The sequence below is a fragment of the Balaenoptera borealis genome, assembly GCF_965194805.1.
Source record: "Balaenoptera borealis genome assembly, chromosome: 6".
Taxonomy (NCBI): domain Eukaryota; kingdom Metazoa; phylum Chordata; class Mammalia; order Artiodactyla; family Balaenopteridae; genus Balaenoptera; species Balaenoptera borealis.
In genome coordinates, this window is record NC_138863.1 from 32,511,902 (window position 1) to 32,533,002 (window position 21,101).

Sequence of the window (21,101 nt, forward strand, 5' to 3'; positions counted from 1 at the left end):
AAATGAAAATAAATAAGGAAACACAAGCTTTAAATGACACAATAGACCAGATAGATTGAATTGATATTTATAGGACATTCCATCCAGAAACAGCAGATTACACTTTCTTCTCAAGTGCGCACGGAACATTCTCCAGGATAGATCACATCTTGGGTCACAAATCAAGCCTCAGTAAATTTAAGAAAATTGAAATCATATCAAGCATCTTTTTGGACCACAACACTATGAGGTTAGAAATGAATTACAGGGAAAAAAACGTTAAAAACAGAAACACATGGAGGCTAAGCAATACGTTACTAAATAACCAAGAGATCACTGAAGAAATCAAAGAGGAAATCAAAAAGTACCTAGAGACAAATGACAATGAAAACACGACGATCCAAAACCTATGGGATGCAGCAAAAGCCGTTCTAAGAGGGAAGTTTATACCTATACAAGCCTACCTCAAGAAACAAGAAAAATCTCAAATAAACAATCTAACCTTACACCTGAAGGAACTAGAGAAAGAAGAACAAAAAAAACCCAAAGTTAGCAGAAGGAAAGAAATCATAAAGATCAGAGCAGAAATAAGCGAAATAGAAACAAAGAAAACAACAGCAAAGATCAATAAAACTAAAAGCTGGTTCTTTGAGAAGATAAACAAAATTGATAAACCATTAGCCAGACTCATCAAGGAAAAGAGGGAGAGGACTCAAATCAATAAAATTAGAAATGAAAAAGGAGAAGTTACAAGAGACACCACAGAAATACAAAGCATCCTAAGAGACTACTACAAGCAACTCTATGACAATAAAATGGACAACCTGGAAGAAATGGACAAATTCTTAGAAAGGTATACCCTTCCAAGACTGAACCAGGAAGAAACAGAAAATATGAACAGACCAATCACTAGTAATGAAATTGAAACTGTGACTAAAAAGCTTCCAACAAACAAAAGTCCAGGACCAGATGGCTTCACAGGTGAATTCTATCAAACATTTAGAGAAGAGCTGACATCCATCCTTCTCAAACTCTTCCAAAAAATTGTGGAGGAAGGAACACTCCCAAACTCATTCTATGAGGCCACTATCACCCTGATACCCAAACCAGACAAAGATACCACAAAAAAAGAAAATTACAGACCAATATCACTGATGAATATAGAGGCAAAAATCCTCAACAAAACACTAGCAAACAGAATCCAACAACAAATTAAAAGGATCAGACACCATGATCAAGAGGGATTTATCCCAGGGATGCAAGGATTCTCCAGTATACGTAAATCAATCAATGTGATAAACCATATTAACAAATTGAAGAATAAAAACCACATGATCATCTCAATAGATGCAGAAAAGCTTTTGACAAAATTCAACACCCATTTATGATACAAACTCTCCAAAAATGGGCATAGAGGGAACCTACCTCAACATAATAAAGGCCATATATGACACACCCACAGCAAACATCATTCTCAGTGGTGAAAAACTGAAAGCATTTCCTCTAAGATCAGGAACAAGACAAGGATGTCCACTCTCCCCACTATTATTCAACATAGTTTTGGAAGTCCTAGCCATGGCAATCAGAGAAGAAAAAGAAATAAAAGGAATCCAAATTGGAAAAGAAGAAGTAAAACTGTCACTGTTTGCAGGTGACATGATACTACACATAGAGAATCCTAAAGATGCCAACAGAGAACTACTAGAGCTAATCAATGAATTTGGTAAAGCTGCAGGATACAAAATTAATGCACAGAAATCTCTTGCATTCCTATACACTAATGATGAAAAATCTGAAAGAGAAATTAAGGAAACACTCTCATTTACCACTGCAACAAAAAGAATAAAATACCTAGGAATAAACCTACCTAAAGAGACAAAAGACCTGTATGCAGAAAACTATAAGACACTGATGAAAGAAATTAAAGATGATACCAACAGATGGAGAGATATACCATGTTCTTGGACTGGAAGAATCAATATTGTGAAAATGACTATACTATCCAAAGCAATCTACAGATTCAATGTAATGCCTATCAAATTACCAATGGCATTTTTAACGGAACTAGAACAAAAAATCTTAAAATTTGTATGGAGACACTAAAGACCCCGAATAGCCAAAGCAGTCTTGAGGGAAAAAAACGGAGCTGGAGGAATAAGACTCCCTGACTTCAGACTATACTACAAAGCTACAGTAATCAAGAAAATATGGTACTGGCACAAAAACAGAAACAGAGATCAATGGAACAAGATAGAAAGCCCAGAGATAAACACACGCACCTATGGTCAACTAATATATGACAAAGGAGGCAAGGATATACAATGGAGAAAAGACAGTCTCTTCAATAAGTGGTGCTGGGAAAACTGGACAGCTACATGTAAAAGAATGAAATTAGAACACTCCCTAACATCATACACAAAAATAAACTCAAAATGGATTCAAGACCTAAATGTAAGACTGGACACTATAAAACTCTTAAAGGAAAACATAGGAAGAACACACTTTGACATAAATCACAGCAAGATCTTTTTTGCTCCACCTCCTAGAGTAATGGAAATAAAAACAAAAATAAACAAATGGGACCTCATGAAACTTCAAAGCTTTTGCACAGCAAAGGAAACCATAAACAAGACGAAAAGACAGCCCTCAGAATGGGAGAAAATATTTGCAAACGAATCAACGGACAAAGGATTAATCTCCAAAATACATAAACAGCTCATGCAGCTCAATATGAAAAAAACAAGCAACCCAATCCAAAAATGGGCAGAAAACCTAAATAGACATTTCTCCAAAGAAGACATACAGATGGCCAAGAAGCACATGAAAAGCTGCTCAACATCACTAATTATTAGAGAAATGTAAATCAAAACTACAATGAGGTATCACCTCACACCAGTTAGAATGGGCATCATCAGAAAATCTACAAGCAACAAATGCTGGAGAGGGTGTGGAGAAAAGGGAACCCTCTTGCACTGTTGGTGGGAATGTAAATTGATACAGACACTATGGAGAACAGTATGGAGGGTCCTTAAAAAACTAAAAATAGAATTACCATATGATCCAGCAATCCCACTACTGGGCATATACCCAGAGGAAATCATAATTCAAAAAGACCCATGCACCCCAATGTTCACTGCAGCACTATTTACAATAGCCAGTTCATGGAAGCAACCTAAATGCCCATCAACAGACGAATAAGTAAAGAAGATGTGGTACATATATACAATGGAATATTACTCAGCCATAAAAAGGAACGAAATTGGGTCATTTGTAGAGACGTGGATGGATCTAGAGACTGTCATACAGAGTGAAGTAAGTCAGAAAGAGAAAAACAAATGTCGTATATTAACGCATACATGTGGAACCTAGAAAAATGGTACAGATGAACCGGTTTGCAGGGCAGAAATTGAGACACGGATGTAGAGAAGAAACGTATGGACACCAAGGGGGGAACGCCGTGGGGGGGTGGGGATGGTGGTGTGATGAATTGGGCGATTGGGATTGACATGTATACACTGATGTGTATAAAATTGATGACTAATAAGGACCTGCTGTATAAAAACGTAAATAAAATAAAATTCAAAAATTAAAAAAAAGAAAAAAAAAAAGAGACCAGAGAGCTAGCTCTTTCTCTCTCTCTCTCATCCTCTCTCTCCTTCTCCCTCTCTGCCCACCGTGTAAGGATACAGCATCTGTTAACCAGGAGGAGGGTGTTCACCAAGAACCTGACTGCACTGGCATCCTGCTCTTGAACTTCCAGCTTTCAGTCCAGAACTAAGAGAAATAAATATTTGTTGTTTAAGCCATCCAGTCTATGGTAATTTTGTCATAGCAATCTGGATGAACTGTTTCAGCGCAGTTGACCTCATTTTCCAATTTGATGATCTGTTTTGGGCTTCATTCTATTGATACATGTCATTAGACCCTACTGATCACCCCCTAAAACTCTCCCCTACGTATCATCCAGGACACTACTCTCCATGTCTTACATCACTCTCTGATCATCCTTCTCAGTCTCTCACCAACTCCTTTTCCTTTACCTGCTCCTTAAACTGACATGAGTTCCACCATCATCTACTCCTTTTCTTGTCTGTTCTGCTCATGAGGTGACATTATTTTCTGTCATAATTTCATCTGTTACCCATATGCTCCTGATTCCAGATCTATATTTACCACCCTAACGTCTACCTTACACTTATATTTCCAACTGGAGATATTTGTCATTTCTCCCTGTATACCCTTCTAGCATCTTATATCTACCAATAAGAATCGAACTTATTATGCCCCAAATCCACCAAAAGAATGAATTAAATAAATAGAACAAAATACATACCACTAGATCTAAAAACAAATAAACAAACAAAAAACTATTTACAAAAGTATAGTATTCAATAGGAGTGTGCTTGGTTTACTTACATAAAATAGCTTTCTAAAAAACACATACATTGTATTTTCCTATGGGGGAAAATTTATTATTAATAGTAAAAAATTATTTTTGTAAAAATATAAAAATGCTCTTTAAATGTCTGAATCAAATCATCTACAAATAAACCTGGAACTCACAAATGAACAGAAACTTAGTTATTGACTATGCTAATCCAGGTCATCTGAAAAGCAAATGCTAAGACAGAATTGAAAATGCAGGATTTTATTAGGAGAGATGACAGTGAGAGAAAATGGAGAGAAAGGTAGGCAAGGTGGAGAGAGCTATCAGACTGTGATATAAGTCTGACCTCAAGTATATGACAGAGGGAAGGAAGGCTGCAGGCAAGTAACGGGTCAAAGGTTACAGAGCTAGTGGTGGAATGATCTTGGATCCAGGTAACCTGCTTCAGTGGCAATCTCTTAACCACTTACACTATTTAAGAATTTACTCTATTCCTAGAAAAACGACATGTTCCATTATTCTTCCTGATTACACAGGCTCCACTATTGTTGAATTGAACTCAGCCTAATTTCATAAATCCAGTTATATCATATATATTGCATATTATTTCATAACTGGATACTGTGAGACACCTATTAGCTGACACTCAATATTCTATTGACTTTTTTAGCTACCTATATATAAAAACTGAAAACAAATATCCTCCAAACACCTGCACATAAGTTCCAACAAAAATGCATATACTGCTTAGTCCCAAAGGTATGTATTTTTTTTTCTCTAATATATATTTTGACTCGATGAAACAGCAGAGTTGTGAAGTTTCATTACAGCTCACTAGTTGGAAAATAATTTCAAGCTAACAGTCTGGGGCTTCCAGAAAGGTAGCATCTTACATACCTCTTTTTTGAAATTGAGAAAGTAGTTGGATTGGTCAACATGAAAAATCTCAAGGGCTGACCTCCTTAAGTTGTACCGTCGTAGGTGGATCTCTCGAACTTGAGAGTGAGGCCACTTGAAATCAAAGCCTACTCCTGAAAACAGAAACAATCTTGTGACTGGGGTACCACAAAAAGTTACTCATGCTATGCAGAAAATATCTCCTAGTTCCTGACAAAACTAGCACTACGGAAAAGGAATTCAGTTTCTGTATGATGAAAACCATTTGTTAAATTTATTGGATGTTTAAATTGTTTCTTTTAAGACTATTTTAAAATTCTATAGCTTTTCTACTTCCTTTCCATTGGAACAGAGAATGACTCTGAATGTTATATCTTAGAAACATTTTTCCTTTTCTCTTTATGTTGGCAGCTTAGATTTAAATATCTTTTTATTTTCAGATAAAGGATTAGGTGAAAAGCCTCTAGGAACAAGTGTACATATAAATAAAAGTAAAATTGTATTTTATAACAAGTTTATAGCAATCCCCTGTAGCCAAACCTTTTTAAAAACATTGATAATAAAAAGGAAGCATTCCCTTCAGTACATTGTTGATAATAAATTTAATTCCATACTGACTTTCCATGTCTCCTTTTACATGGTAGACTACAATTCTACAGTCCCACCTTATCGCTTTCTTCTCATTAATGATTGATAAACTGGATACTTAACTATTGAACAACAGAAATTATTCCCCCAGAACTCCTCACCGTCCTCTTTTTCAATGCTGCCATCATAGAAGTAAATGTGTTGAGTAGTGATTTCTAATCTGCCAGGAATTATGTCAATTATTGTAATGAGTTCACAGTCTTCCAACAACACCAATTTTTCTTTTTGATCCTGTTCTTCTTTCTCATCACTGTAAAAACAAAAACCAACCAAACAAAAAACATCCAACAATGTATTCTGTGTAAATGGAAAATAACATCATATTCAAATATGAATCTCATGTCTGTAAAATCACTATCCAAGAAAGAGTACTTGAATTTTCTACAAAAACCATTCCACTGCATATGAAATTACTTAAATATGTCCAAATATACTTATTACCCAATAACTAAGTTTCAAAAAACATATGTTTTACATTTCAATTGTATATGACCCGTTAAAACAAAATATAGTGAATCTTCAATACTACTGGTAGAGGATGGTTCAAACATGCAGCAATACTGGTCATGTTTTTTCGTTATATTTGGCAGACATGAATTGACCCAGGGAATAAATGAATCTGTGAATAAAGGACTGTATCATTAGTGGTGTTTCATAAATATTAGAAGTATTATGATTGATTCTTAAACTGTAAAATGAGATGTTTCAAGAGCAACAAAAGCTAGAGCATCATCATCATAGCATCCCCTGATAGTGTAAATGGAGATAACACAAGGAGCCACTATTGCCACACCATACTTAAAGTGAAGTCATCTCATATTTGCAGGACTGTTATCAATTTTTTTTTTGGAGGAAATAACTGGGAAGGGACAGTCTTCTGGTGACCTAGGTGACTTTTAACTGCAAAGTACAGAAATGAGAACTCCTACGACTCATGGAATGTTATTCAAGTATATCCTTCAAGCCAGCTGCTCTCTGGTCCTAGATATTTCACATTTGCCTCATTTCCAGGATAGCAATGACTAAATCTAATTTTGTTTCCAATGGATTTCGATGAGAAGCTCTACAAGTATCACCAACCTAACTGGGAATATTGCAACCATTAAAGCTAAGCTTAAAAAAAAAACTGAGAACGTTTTCCTAAATAGTGAAATTCCAATATTCACAGTGATGAAATAGAGAAATAAGTGACCTGAGAGAGTAAATAGTCTGAAGGTTATTTCTATTCTATGAAACAAAGAGTTTTGGCTTTTCATTTGAAAATGAATGAGACTGACATCCACTGAATTCACTAGTCCTTGAAGAAAGAAAATAAAATCCTATTAAAAGGCTGACTAAAAAATCTACCAAAACCAAAGATAGCTCCCTAGATAACTACCCCACCCAGTTCCCTGAAAATAATCAAGGACATATTTTAAAATTACTAAAATTATATTAACCAAAAAACCTGCTTATGCCAACAAAGGATATTATTGAACCTGGTCAATTTTTTTTTAATAAATTTATTTATTTATTTATTTATTTATGGCTGCATTGGGTCTTCGTTGCTGTGCATGGGCTTTCTCTAGTTGCGGCGAGTGGAGGCTACTCTTTGTTGCAGTGTGCGGGCTTCTCATTGCGGTGGCTTCTCTTGCTGTGGAGCACAGACTCTAGGCGCGCGGGCTTCAGTAGTTGTGGCACACGGGCTCAGTAGCTATGGATCGCAAGCTCTAGAGCGCAGGCTCAGTAGTTGTGGCACATGGGCTTAGTTGCTCTGCAGCATGTGGGATCTTCCCAGACCAGGGATTGAACCCGTGTCCCCTGCATTGGCAGGTGGATTCTTAACCACTGTGCCACCAGGGAAGTCCCATGAGCCTGGTCAATTTATAGTATTAAAATAAGTTCTGAGAAATATTTGCCATGTGTTGTTTATAACCTAAACAAAGTGATGTCTGGAATAAATTATATACTTGAGACTTAGCTACTCATTCTTGGCTGAATGTGAGGCTTTATAATCATAACAAGTAAAAGTCAGGGCAGATGTGTAAATCATCAAATTTGAATGCATTCTCTAAACCACATACAGATCCACTGGCAAAGAGTGGCAGTCTTACTGATCAAGGGGTTTAAACACAAAAAACAAACTAATCACTGGCTGACCACTAAGCTATGCTGACCCAGGGGCAACCCCTAGTAAGCAAGGCTTTAAAAATAAAACAAAACAAAAACCCAGTAAGTACAGATATCAGTGGCATTCACTGCAGGTAAAATGGACTCCACAGACTTAATCTAGAAAAGTCACTAAACAAACAAAAATACAACAACAACAACCAGCATCAAGGGAGGAGATTAGAAACCAAAGTGGCTATAATTTATCTAAAATGTATGGTTTTCACAAAAATTATGAGACATAGGAAGAAACAGGAAAATATGGGCCATTAACTCAAAAGCAGTAAAAAGAACTGTCTCTGGGGGACCTCAGATGTTCAGCTTAGTAGACAAAGACTTCAAGGTAGCTATCATAAAAACACATGAAAAGAACTAAAGGAAACTATGTTTAAAGAACCAAAGTGCATTACGGCAAAAAAGCCTAGTCAAATAGAGTATTATTGATACAAAGATAGAAATTATATATATATACATTTTAAAAAGGAACCAAACAAGAAATTCTGAAATTGAAAAGCAAAATAACTAAACAAAAAATTCACCAGAAGGACTCAACAGCATATTTGAACTTGCAGGAGAAAGAAGCAGGGCTCTTGAAGATAGATCAAAAGAAACTGTCCAATCTGAAGAACACAAAGAAAAAAGAATCAAGCAGAATGAAAGAACCTCAAAGAGTCACCATCAAGCAAAACAACATATGTGCAAAGGGAGACCCAGAAGGAGAGAACAGAGAAAAAGGGCCAAAATATATTTGAAAGAATAATGCTGGCAACTTCTCAAATATGAAAAAAATTAATCTATACATCCAAGAAGCTCAATGAACTCCAAGCAAGATAAACACAAAGATAACCATACATGGTCCTAAAGCCAAGGTACTAAAAGCCAAGGACAAAAAGAATAACCTAAAAGCATGACAATACAGGACACAATAAAAAAGGTTAATAGCACATTTCTCATCAAAAACAAAAGGTAGTGAAAACCAGAAGGTAGTGGAAAGACATATTCAAAATGTTGAAAGGCAAAAAACTGTCAATAAAGAATTCTATATCTGGCAAAACTATGTTCAAAAGAAAAAGCAATGGTGCTGAGGCAACTAGAGTCACATGTAAAAGAATTAATATGGACCCCTACACATCACACCACATACAATAGTTAACTCAAAATGGATTAAAGACCTAACATAAGAGATAAAATATAAAACTCTTAGAAAAAAATAGATGAAAGGAAATTCATCAAAATTAAAAATTTTTGTACATCAAAAGATACCAACAGAAAGTAAAAAAAAAAACAATTCAGTGGGAGAACATTTTTGTAAATCCTGTATCTAATAAGGGACTTGTTGCTAAAATATGTAAAGAACACTTACTCAATAACTAAAAGACAACCCAATTAAAAAATAGGCAAAGGATCTGCATAAAGATTTCTCCAAAAAAGACATATAAACGGCCAACAAATACACAAAAAGATGTTCAGCATCATTAGTCATTAGGGAAATGCAAATTAAAATCACAAGATACCACCTCTAACATTCTAGGATGGTACCATAAATTAAAAAAAAAAAACAGAATAGTAGAAGTGGGGTAGATTTGGGGAAATTAGAACTTTCATACATTGCTGAGGGAATGTAAAATGGTATAGTCATTGTGAAAAGTTTCACAATTCCTCAAAAGGTTAAACATAGAATTAACACATGATCAGCAAATCCACTCCTAGTTTTTTTTATACCCAAGATAAATGAAAACATAAGTTGATACAAAAATGTATACATGAATATTCAAGGCAGTATTATTCATAATAGCCAAAAAAAAAATAGAAACTACATAAATGTCCATCAACTGCTGAACGGATAAACAAAAACTGTATATCCATATAATGGAATATTATTCAGCCATAAAAACAAATGGATGGAAACATTAAACTGAATGAAAAAAGCCAGACATAAAAAACAACATATTGAATGAAATACATGAAATGTTCAAAATAGGCAAATCCATAGAGAAAGAAAGCCAATTAGTGGTTGCTAGAGGATGTGAGGAGAGAAAATTGGGACTGACTGTTGAAAGGTATAAGATCTCCTTTTGGGGTGATGGAAATGTTCTTGGACTAGATAGTGGTGATGTTGCACAACTCTGTGAATATACTAAAAAACCACTGAACTGTGCACTTTAACATAGTCAATTTTACGTTAAGTGAATCTCAATTTTCAAAAAATATATCTCAATTTTTAAAAAAGTAGTCAAAAATGAAGACAAAATAAAAATCTCCACAGATAACAAAAGACTAAGAGAATTTGTGGCTTATAGACCTTCCTTACAAGGAATACTAAAGGAAGTCCTTCAGGCTTAAAAGGAAATGGCACCAGATGGTAATCTGAATGCACACCAAGAAATGAAGTGTATAAGTAGGTAAATATGCAGGGAAATATAAAGGAAAGCATAATTACATAGCTTTTTCTTCTCTTAACTGATTTAAAGACAAGTGCATAAAACAGTAACTGCATTAAACTGTACTGCTGGGCTTAAAACATACACAGGTTTAATATGTATGGTAATAATAACACAAAGGAGAGATGAGAAAATGGATATGTTTTATATTTGTTTAGGGGAAGTTTTTAAACTACAAATTCAAAATTTTAAAATATATCTAAGGCTATTTTTTCCTGGGAGAGGTTTGATAATTTATATCTTTCAAGGAATTTGTCCATTTCATTTAAATTGTCAAATTTATTGGCATAAAGTTGCCATTTCCTTTTTTTTTTTTTTAATGATGTCTGGAATTTTTTTTTAATATTTATTTATTTGTTTAGGCTGCGCTGGGTCTTAGTTGCTGCACATGGGATCTTCATTGAGGCATGCAGGATCTTTAGTTGCGGCATGTGGGATCTTTTAGTTGCAGAATGCGGACTTAGTTGCGGCATGTGGACTCTTAAGTTTCGGCATGCAAACTCTTATAGTTGCAGCATGCATGCGGGATCTAGTTCCCTGACCAGGGATCAAATCTAGGCACCCTGCATTGGGAGTGCGGAGTCTTACCCACTGGACCACCAGGGAAGTCCCTATCATTTCCTTTTACTTATTTTAATGTATTTCTTTTCAATCATTTTAGTATTTGTAATGTTATCTCCTCTTTCATTCCTGATACTCTGATACTGGTAATTTATGCTGTCTTTATTTCCTAACCAGTCTGGCTGGAGGCTTATTGTTTGGTTATCTGATTTTTAATAACCAACTTTTGTTTTCTTTGATCTTTCTTTTTGTTTTTTGGTTTTCTCTTTCATGGACTTCTGCTTTTATCTTTATAATTTCTTCCTTTTGCTTAAAAGTTTATATTTCACACTGTACTTTCCAAATAAATACCTCAGCTGTATCCCATAAATATGATACATTTTCATTATCATTCGGCTCAAAATATTTTCTAGTTTCAAGGTCCAGCTCCAAATTAACCCAGTCCTAAGAAGCCTTCTTCAATAGTTTCAGTTAACACTAATAGACTCCTAACAGCTGATATATAGTATCAATTGTTGGATTCTGGGAATGCATAGTATTAGAATTTCAAGCAAATATTTTCCACAATTTTATAATCCCATTTCTCAGAATAAAATAATTTTAAATTCTTTCAAGTACTTATACATACATATTTACTCTGGCTGTTATTTCCTCTTCAGGAAGATCTAATTTATCCTCCTCCATATCACTAACTTTTACTTGTTTCACTACTTCCAAAAGCAGTGAATCACTGGAAGGCTGCGAGTGCTGGATACCTGTTTAAACATAAAATGTTTGTTAAACACAAAGTAGGAAAATCATATCACAGTCCTTCTGTAATTTCTGACTGTTAATTATATGAATAACGTGTATAAGTAAAGAAGGTACTTGAAATTTTCTAAGATAAGCGACTTACTACAGAGAAGTTTTTATACGTGATTTAGAGTTATCTATGCTGCTTGACTGTGACTTTTAAAAATTATTATACATATAATACAAGGAATAAATGTTTTAAAAGATGGTATTTACCTTTAATGATGGTATTATTTATGTTTCAGAAACAGGCCAAGTAATCTCTTTAATTATATTTACTTCTAAAGCATACCACTAAGTAAGTTAAAGAATTATTCTCACTACATTAATTCAGTGGAATTATTTTTACTGTGCATTTGTACTACAGAAATATTAAGAAAGAATGTGACAAATTATTTTTAACTGCAAGATAATACAAAGACCAAAAGCTGAAGTGTTCCTTTCTGGAGTGCATGGAATTTAAGAGATAATTCTGATACACATATATGCAACAAATGTCATGAACTATGCAATAATGTAAGAAGGCAGAGCTAGTGTAATGGAAATAAGATGGGCTGTGAAATGGTAAACTTAAATTCAAATTATATTCTGCCATTTATTAACCATATGACCCCTCTGAATCTATGTTTTTGCAACTATGAAATGGAGATACATCACATCACACATAAAATAAATAAATGGTAGCTATTCTTATTGCACATTCATCTCTCAATTATCTGGTGGCATAAGAATAGTAATAAAAATATATGCATAATGTGTAGGTAGGACTGGAAAAAATTTATATGTTTAACTATGAATAAAGACATTTCATGTGTATAATAAAAATAATTCATGCTAAATAACAAAACACTGTAAAGATGACAAAACTTCCCTTAATTTCTCAAATGGTATCCTTGCTCTGACATACAAAATGAATTAACCTAATGTACAGCTGCATTTCTCTTTTATAAATCTGCTTTGATAACATACAAGTCTAGATAATCTGATACAAATAGAAAAATACTGATGAAAATACTTATAAACAAATATATGGAGTAGGTAAAACATTCTGCAGTTAATTCTGAAGTAAACTTCAAGGAACTTTAAAGAGTTTTAAAGACTGATGCCACTGGTTTTATACTATTACCAATTTCACTTTTTAAAATATTTATTTATTTATTTGGCCATGCTGTGCGGCTTGTGGAATCTTAGTTCCCTGACCAGGGATTGAACCCGGGCCCTCGGCAATAAAAGCGTGGAGTCCTAACCACTGGACTGCCAGGGAATTCCCCCAATTTCACTTTGAAATGTATGATTTTTTTTCTTCTATACAATTTTATTATCATCATTATACTTGCGATAATTTTGAAAACTAGGTAAAGAAAGAAACAGAGATGGAAAAAGAGAAAGGACACTGGTTTTCCTGGACTTAAAACAACTGAGACCAAGAAGAAGAAACATAAAATTATACCTGTATACATGTGTAAGAGGGTTGAAGAAGGAGGGAAAGGGACAGGGAATTTCCGAGAGTGGGATTTCTTGGCAAAAATGAAGAAAAAATAGAGAACACTCTTCCTTAAATATTACTAAATTGAAGTCATTCACCAAAAGATGTTTTCTGCATGATAAGTATAAAATTTTAAGAGGTAGAGAAAGTATAATAGTCTCAGGACATATACTGGGAAGACAAGCTATACGCACTGACCGTTCCTGTGTAAGACACTCTTTGCACCATGGACAAGGCCATTATTTTACATTAAGGGAAATCACGTGCTGTGTCTGATTTATTTCAGAATATAAGACTCTAAATGGCAGGCATCATAGCTCTCAATTTTATGGCATTTACTGTACTGGCCAATATATTAAGGCAATTTTAAAAAGTAAGATTAAAAAACTGGTACTCATTTCATCTATAACTTAGTCATTAAACACAAGGTGCACAGATGCCCAGTCAGATGGCTATAAAGGAAGGACTTCATAAGAATTATAGAAACTCTTTAAAATCTGTTTTGATATACTGCAAGGCTATACATTTTTAAGCACTTTTTTCTAGAAAAAAGGCATTGGCTCATCTAGATACTAAATGTCTGGAGTTCTATAAGAACAGGTCATAGAAGAAAGGCCTAAAGAGCTGCTAAGAATTCTAAATATTGAATATATTTAACATTAGCCTCAGTTTTGGTAAGCAAAAGGCTAAGGTTAAAGGACCATGTTTTACTATACCATAATGGAGATAGAGACGATACATTTCACATCAACTACAGTATACATATATAATATATATAATTACAGTATAATTTTATGAGTTTAAATTACGTTTTTCTTTGAAAAACTGCTATCAATTGAAATAGGAAGTCATTTTAGATCTAGGCCAAAGGCAACATATACAACCACTTAAATATCAATTATAAAATGTCACCCTTCTCATAAGTAAATAATTTTGAAACAATGAAAACAATAACCAATCCCCACCAACACCCTCATTATCTTCAATAAATAATTAAACAGCCATTGAAACTCACCTAGATTATCTCTCAAAGCACTAGCTTCATCATGGGTTTTGAAGTTATAATTTGGCACCAATTTAAGTCTCATGCGGGAATAATTTTCTACGTTAGCTAGCTTCCAGTGAATTGGACTTTGTTTCCTATGAATATTCATAAGTAAACAAATAAAACTATTTAGCTTAAAATTACAAAGACTGGTTGATTGAAATAGAGTAACTATCAGGTACTTTACATTTTTGGGGCACCATTTTATAAAAACATTCACATTCCTTATCTCATTTGACCCAAATAACCCCGAGGAAAAAAACAATGTTATTATGCATATCAACAGTTTATACCTGAGGAATGTAAGACAGGCTAAATTATTTGCCTAAGATGTCATGTGATTTACAGGTACAGGAATAAGATTTGAACATAAATCTTCAGACTTATAGCTTGATATATTTTACTCTTTCACTGTTACAAGGACGTTCTTAACTAGCTATTTAGGAGTTTATTCCAAATACAGTTTCAAAACAAAATAATAATTTTACTACAAATAAAGATAATATAATTGCAAATGGATCAAAGATCTAAATATAAGAGTTAAAGCTCTTAGAGGAAACAATAGGAGTAAGTCTTCATGACCTTGGATTTGGGAATGGTTTCTTAGATAAGACATCAATAACATAAGCAACAAAAGAAAGAAACAGATAAACTGGACTTCAAAATTCAAAGCTTTTGTGCATCAAAGGCCACTATGGAGAAAGTGAAAAGACAACCTACATATTTATAGACAATATATCCGATAAGGGTCTATTATTGAGAAAAAAAAACCTCTTACAGTTCAACCACAAAAAGTCAAACAATCCCATTTAAAAATGGGCAAAAGACTTGAATAGACATTTCTTTAAAGGAGATATACAAATGGCCAACAAGTACTTGCAAAGATACTCAATGTCATTAGTCATTAGGGAATTGCAATGAAATCATAAGATATCACTGCACACCCACTAGGATGACCATAATAATCAAAAAAAAAAAGACAAGTCTTGGTAAGGTTGTGGAGAAACTGGAACCCTCAAACATTGCGGATAGGAATGTAAAATGATGCAGCTGTTGTTAAAAACCGTTTGGCAATTCCTCAGTAAGATAAACACAGAATTACCATATGACCCAGTAATTCTTCCAGTATATAACCAAGAGAATTAGAAACAGGTGTTGAAACAAACACTTGTCCACAGATGTTTACAGCAATACTATTTACAACAGCCACAAGGAAAACAACCTGATGTCCATCATCCATTCCACACAATGGAATATCATTCAGCCATAAAAAGGAAAGAAAGTAATGATACATGCTACAACATAGTGAAAACACTAAGCTAAATGAAAGAAGCTGGGCACAAAAGGCCACATACTGAATGACTTCATTTATATGAAATATCCAGAATAGGCAAATCCATAGAGACAGAGGGCAGATTGGTGGTTGCCAGGGGTCGGGGGAAGGGACGATAGCTAGTAACTGCTTAATGGGTCCAGGGTTTCTTTTTCAGGTGATGAAAATGTTCTGAAGCTGGACAGTGGTGATTATTACACAACATTAGGAATGTACTTAATGCCACTAAATTGTACATTTTACAACGGTTAAAATAGCAAATTTTATATTAAGTGTATTTTACCACAATAAAAAAGGGCTGTTAAAAAATGTGTGTGTATATAAAATATAATTCAGCAAAACAGAAGTGACTTAGGATCAAATAAAGAAATTGTAAAATATTCAAACACACATCGTCACTAACCCTAGCTCAAAAAGGTGGTGTCAGGAAGAGAGAAGTAAATGGAATCAAAACAAATTCTATGTCATAGGGTAAGAGTAAAGGAAATAACTCCATGGTGAAACACATATACACACAAAGCTCTACACATACCGAACTTATAATCCATAAAAGGCAAGCAAATTAATTAAAAGTAATCTTTTTTTTTTTTAAATATTTATTTATTTATCTGGTTGAGCCAGGTCTTAGTTGCAGCAGGCGGTCTCCTTAGTTGCAGCTCATGGGCTCCTTAGTTGCTGCATGTGGGCTCCTTATTGTGGCATGCGAACTCTTAGTTGCGGCATGCATGTGGGATCTAGTTCCCTGACCAGGGATAGAACCCAGACCCCCTGCATTGGGAGTTCGGAGTCCTATCCACTGCGCCACCAGGGAAGTCCAAAAGTAATCTTTTAAAAATTGAACATTTTAAAAATTGGATTGGAGAGGTCACTGATTCATAAAGTTCTAGATCAGAGTTCTAAAGGAAAAAGGGTATTTAATGAATGATAGACACTCCTACCTTTCAGCCCAAGGTCCCCTTTCACATGTAAGATAGAGCTTTATTGCCTTCCAGCGTCTCAGAGTGGCTAACTGTGGACTGCTAAGTTGTTTAAGCATATTATTATACCTCAAGTTCTCTTGGCGTGCTTTTCGATTAAATGGCTCCACAAAAAACTCCTGAAAGAAACAGCAATAAATAATAGCATTGAATCATATATTTCGAGGTATATTTAAATTTTAATGCCATAATTTTAAACATCTGACCCAATAAAATCAAGCAATGAAAGAAAGAAGCTGGTAACCAACAGGATTTTCTTATTCCACTAGAATCATTTCTTTAATATAATTCGAGCTATAATCTACTTGTATTTTTTAAAACTTAAGAAAATAACTAACCAACAATAAACATGTGAAGAACTTCAAAAATGTAAAGTGTCTCAACATAGGATTTTAAATCTCAGAATTATTAACCCTATACCGTCAAGTAAAATGATTTTCTTTTGAGATCTTTTGATTTATAAGGCATCTGGAATGTGACTCAAGTTTAAATAAAGTAAAAGGAAGAGTAACCACATTCTACTCTACTGTTGATGACCTGAAAGGCAATGCCGAAGACAAAAGAAATCTATAGGGGCAAATCTCTCACAATGAAAAATTCCATCACTTAAGAGTGCTACTCTCTGAACAGTATCCTAGCTAGCAAATAAATTCACATACCTATTCCAGTTTTCAGGATAAAATAGATTCTGATAACAAGTTCTACCAAGATATAACTCTAAGCCCTGAAATTAAAATTTTAAAGTTTTCAAAAAGATAAGAGGTAAGCCTGGCTTATCTAACTCACACTGACATTCATTTATTAGGAAATATTAGGAACTAAAATAGTATTTAACTTGTTTCAAACAAATAACACTGAATTACATTAAAATGAACAGCTAAGGACATGGATTTAAAAGACACCTTTTAGGGACTTCCCTGGTGGCTCAGTGGTTAAGAATCCGCCTGCCAATGCAGGGGACATGGGTTTGGCCCCTGGTCCAGGAAGACCCCACATGCCACAGGGCAACTAAGCCTGTGAGCCACAACTACCGAGCCTGCGCTCTGGAGCCGGCGTGCCACAACTACGGAAGCCTGCGTGCCCTTCGAGCCCTGCCGCAACTACTGAGCCCACGTGCTGCAACTACTGAGCCCGCATGCTGCAACTACTGAAGCCCGTGCACCTAGATCCCGTGCTCCGCAACAGGAGAAGCCACTGCAGTGAGAAGTCCGGGTATCACAACGAAGAGTAGCCCCCGCTCGCAGCAACTAGAGAAAGCCCACGCACAGTTATGAAGACCCAACACAGACAAAACAAAACAAAAAAGACATCTTTTAAAGAGGCAGTACAGCAGTGTGTGGCTATAAGCTTTGGAACTAGACCTGGGTACAAATCTTAGGTACTTAATTCTCTGAAGCTCAGTACCATCACCTGTAAGATGGGGCTGACAGTAATTATCAACATAAAGATTAAGATTTAATGTGCTTAATATAGTGCCAGAAAAGTAGCAAGCTCTCAATAAATTATAGTTATTATTATAATTGTTACTGTAATTACTACTATATTTGTAGGAAATCAGTGATTTGGGAGATAGTGTTATCGAATATTTAAAACAGATCATTGCTGAGACAACTGAAGAAGTCATGAGAGCTCCATGATAATTAAACATCAATTTCACAGTTTTGAAGTTCAAGCACATAAGGATATTCTTTTTTTTTTTTTTTGGTTGTGTTGGGTCTTCGTTTGCTGCATGCGGGCTTTCTCTAGTTGTGGCGAGCGGGGGCTACTCTTCGTTGCGGTGGCTTCTCTTGTTGCGAAGCATGGGCTCTAGGTGCATGGGCTTCTGTGGCACATGGGCTCAGTAGTTGTGGCTCGCAGGCTCTAGAGCGCAGGCTTGGTAGTTGTGGCGCGTGGGCTTAGTTGGTGCACGGCATGTGGGATATTCCCGGACCAGGGATTGAACTCATGTTCCCTGCATTGGCAGGCGGATTCTTAACCACTGTGCCACCAGGGAAGTCCTCATAAGGATATTCTTTTTTTTTTTTTGAAAGGAAGAAGCAAAACTGCCTTTATTCTGAGAAAACCTGATCACCAATGATGAAAATCCAATGGCATCTACCAAAGAGCTACTAGAATAAGTGAGTTTAGAAAAGGCTGCAGGATACAACACCTTTTACAGGAAGCTAACTCCTCCTAACTAAATGCCTAAATGACTGTCCTAGTAGTTTTTCTTCACTGATCTGAGACAAGGCCAGTAAGCCACAGAGCTCCCATTCGAGTGTTTCTCAGTTGTCTGCTCTTGTCATACAAACCCAGTTTTTAAAACAATTTTACCGAGGAGACCCAGTAGTGACAAGGATGTGGGAAAGCATTCTGGTGGGAGGGTACATTTTCTGTACAACTTGGAGAGCAATTTCACACACTGCAGATTGAGAGCTTTAAATATTTAACCAATTCTACCTCTTGTAGTCTATCTTAAGGAAACAATCATTCAGGCAAAGCTCTATATATAAGCATTCCACTGAATCATTACCTATAATATGGCAAGAATTGAAAATAATTTAAACATTCAATAATGTATGTTTTATGTATCCATTCAATAATGCTTTTGAAGAATTTTTAGAAAAAGGTTCATGTTATATGAAAAATATCAGGAAAAATGCTAAACTTGCAAAATATTATTACTGCTACATATTTACTACATAAATACAACTATAAAACTAAGAAAATATTCCAAAATGTGGACAGTAGTTAATACTGAATGACAGGACCTAACCTCTTCCATTTCTTAAACTGTCTTCAATTACGTTGTACTACTTGAATATCTGAATCACAGAACCTCCCCTTCAATCTAAGGACAAAGGCAAGAATATTTAAAGGTGCTATAGTTGAAAATAAAGTCAGACATTGCATTGTAGCTCAGTTTTATTTTCAGTAGTTAAGAAACATTTAAGCACCAAACAAAGCAACTGAACCCTCAGCACCCAAGGGCCAGTAGAGGCAAAAGATGAAGCCCTCATAGTAAAGTGGCAACTACTGCAGGAATCACTGCCCTAGGAGGGATACACTGTCTAGGAAGGGACACAAGTTTAGACCTTAACCCCTTTCCCTAGCCCTGGCTTAGCGGGCAACAGGGGGCCCAAAGCACTGCAAGGTCCGTATCACCAGAGAAAGCTGGTCAAGAAAGTTGACGATGGAAATTCGGAGAAGGCAGGAATCCAGCTCTCCAGCGTACCGCCAGGACGCTGCCGCTATGAGCTCCTTCCCAACCGCCCCTTGGTGCGGTTCGGCACCTGGGGCCAGGGACCCACGGGCAATCTCCGCCTCCAAGGTGGACGGGAAAGGCACGCTTAGGGCGAATACGTGTGGCTGGCTGGCTGGCTTCCCAGCCTTCTGGCCGTGCACGCGGGGTGGCCGCCCGGCCCCGAAGAGTGCCGTGCTGGCGTGACACGCAGAGGTCCGTTGTTTGCAGCGGCAGCAGCATTCGCGCTGCGGGGGCCGCCCGGCCACCCCTGCCACCCCAGCTGCCCAGGACTTCAGCGCCGCCCGCCATCCTGCCTGTGCACCCCCATAAGGATATTCTCAAATCAGGTTTTTCTAGAAAAGCTAAGGGTGAAGTTACAGAGAAAATGCTGGTTGGTATAGTAATTGGTAGAACTTCTTTGAGAGCAATATAACAGTAATTATTATCATAATTGCTCCATACCGGTAATTCCACTTATTCTAGGGAAGTCTTTCTGGATAAGCGTAAAAATATGACTACAGAGATGATCGATACTATTTATAATAAAGAAAAAACTGGTAAATTAGGTCTAAAACCGGGAAATAAGTTTAAATCTTCTAATACATAATATAATGGAATATTAGACAATCATATAATGGCATGGAAAAATGTTCACAGTACATTTTAAGAAAGTAGTAGCAAATGAAACTACCATTTTGGTTAAACCAAATATACATAAAAATACAGGAAGGATAATATACCAAAATATTAGTAGTGATGGATTACAAATGTTTCTTTTTATACCTAAGTTATGGAATAAACATATGTTTTTTTTTGTTTTTTTGTTTTTGTTTTTGTTTTTTGTTTTTTTAATATGATTGTTTTCTCTACCACTTGTTTTTTTTGTTTGTTTGTTTTTTAAATGAATTGACATGTTTATTTATTTATTTTTGGCTGTGTTGGGTCTTCGTTTCTGTGTGAGGGCTTTCTCTAATTGCGGCAAGTGGGGGCCACTCTTCATCACAGTGCGCGGGCCTCTCACTTATCGTGGCCTCTCTTGTTGCGGAGCACAGGCTCCAGACGCACAGGCTCAGTAGTTGTGGCTCACGGGCCTAGTTGCTCCGTGGCATGTGGGATCTTCCCAGACCAGGGCTTGAACCCGTGTCCCCTGCATTAGCAGGCAGATTCTCAACCACTGCGCCACC

At 35.8% G+C, this 21,101-nt stretch overlaps 1 protein-coding gene across 2 annotated transcripts in view; it reads right to left on the reverse strand.

Moving 5' to 3' along the window:
- Positions 1-21,101, reverse strand: part of NBEAL1 (neurobeachin like 1) — a 165,629-nt gene that overhangs the window by 41,956 nt on the left and 102,572 nt on the right. For both annotated transcript variants that reach the window (XM_082397018.1, XM_082397017.1), the window contains 5 exons: positions 16,656-16,813; positions 14,355-14,479; positions 11,690-11,816; positions 6,013-6,161; positions 5,264-5,397 (listed from right to left, as the gene is read on the reverse strand). In XM_082397018.1, coding sequence (XP_082253144.1) covers positions 5,264-5,397; positions 6,013-6,161; positions 11,690-11,816; positions 14,355-14,479; positions 16,656-16,813 — 693 coding nt within the window. The remainder of the gene's footprint in view (positions 1-5,263; positions 5,398-6,012; positions 6,162-11,689; positions 11,817-14,354; positions 14,480-16,655; positions 16,814-21,101) is intronic.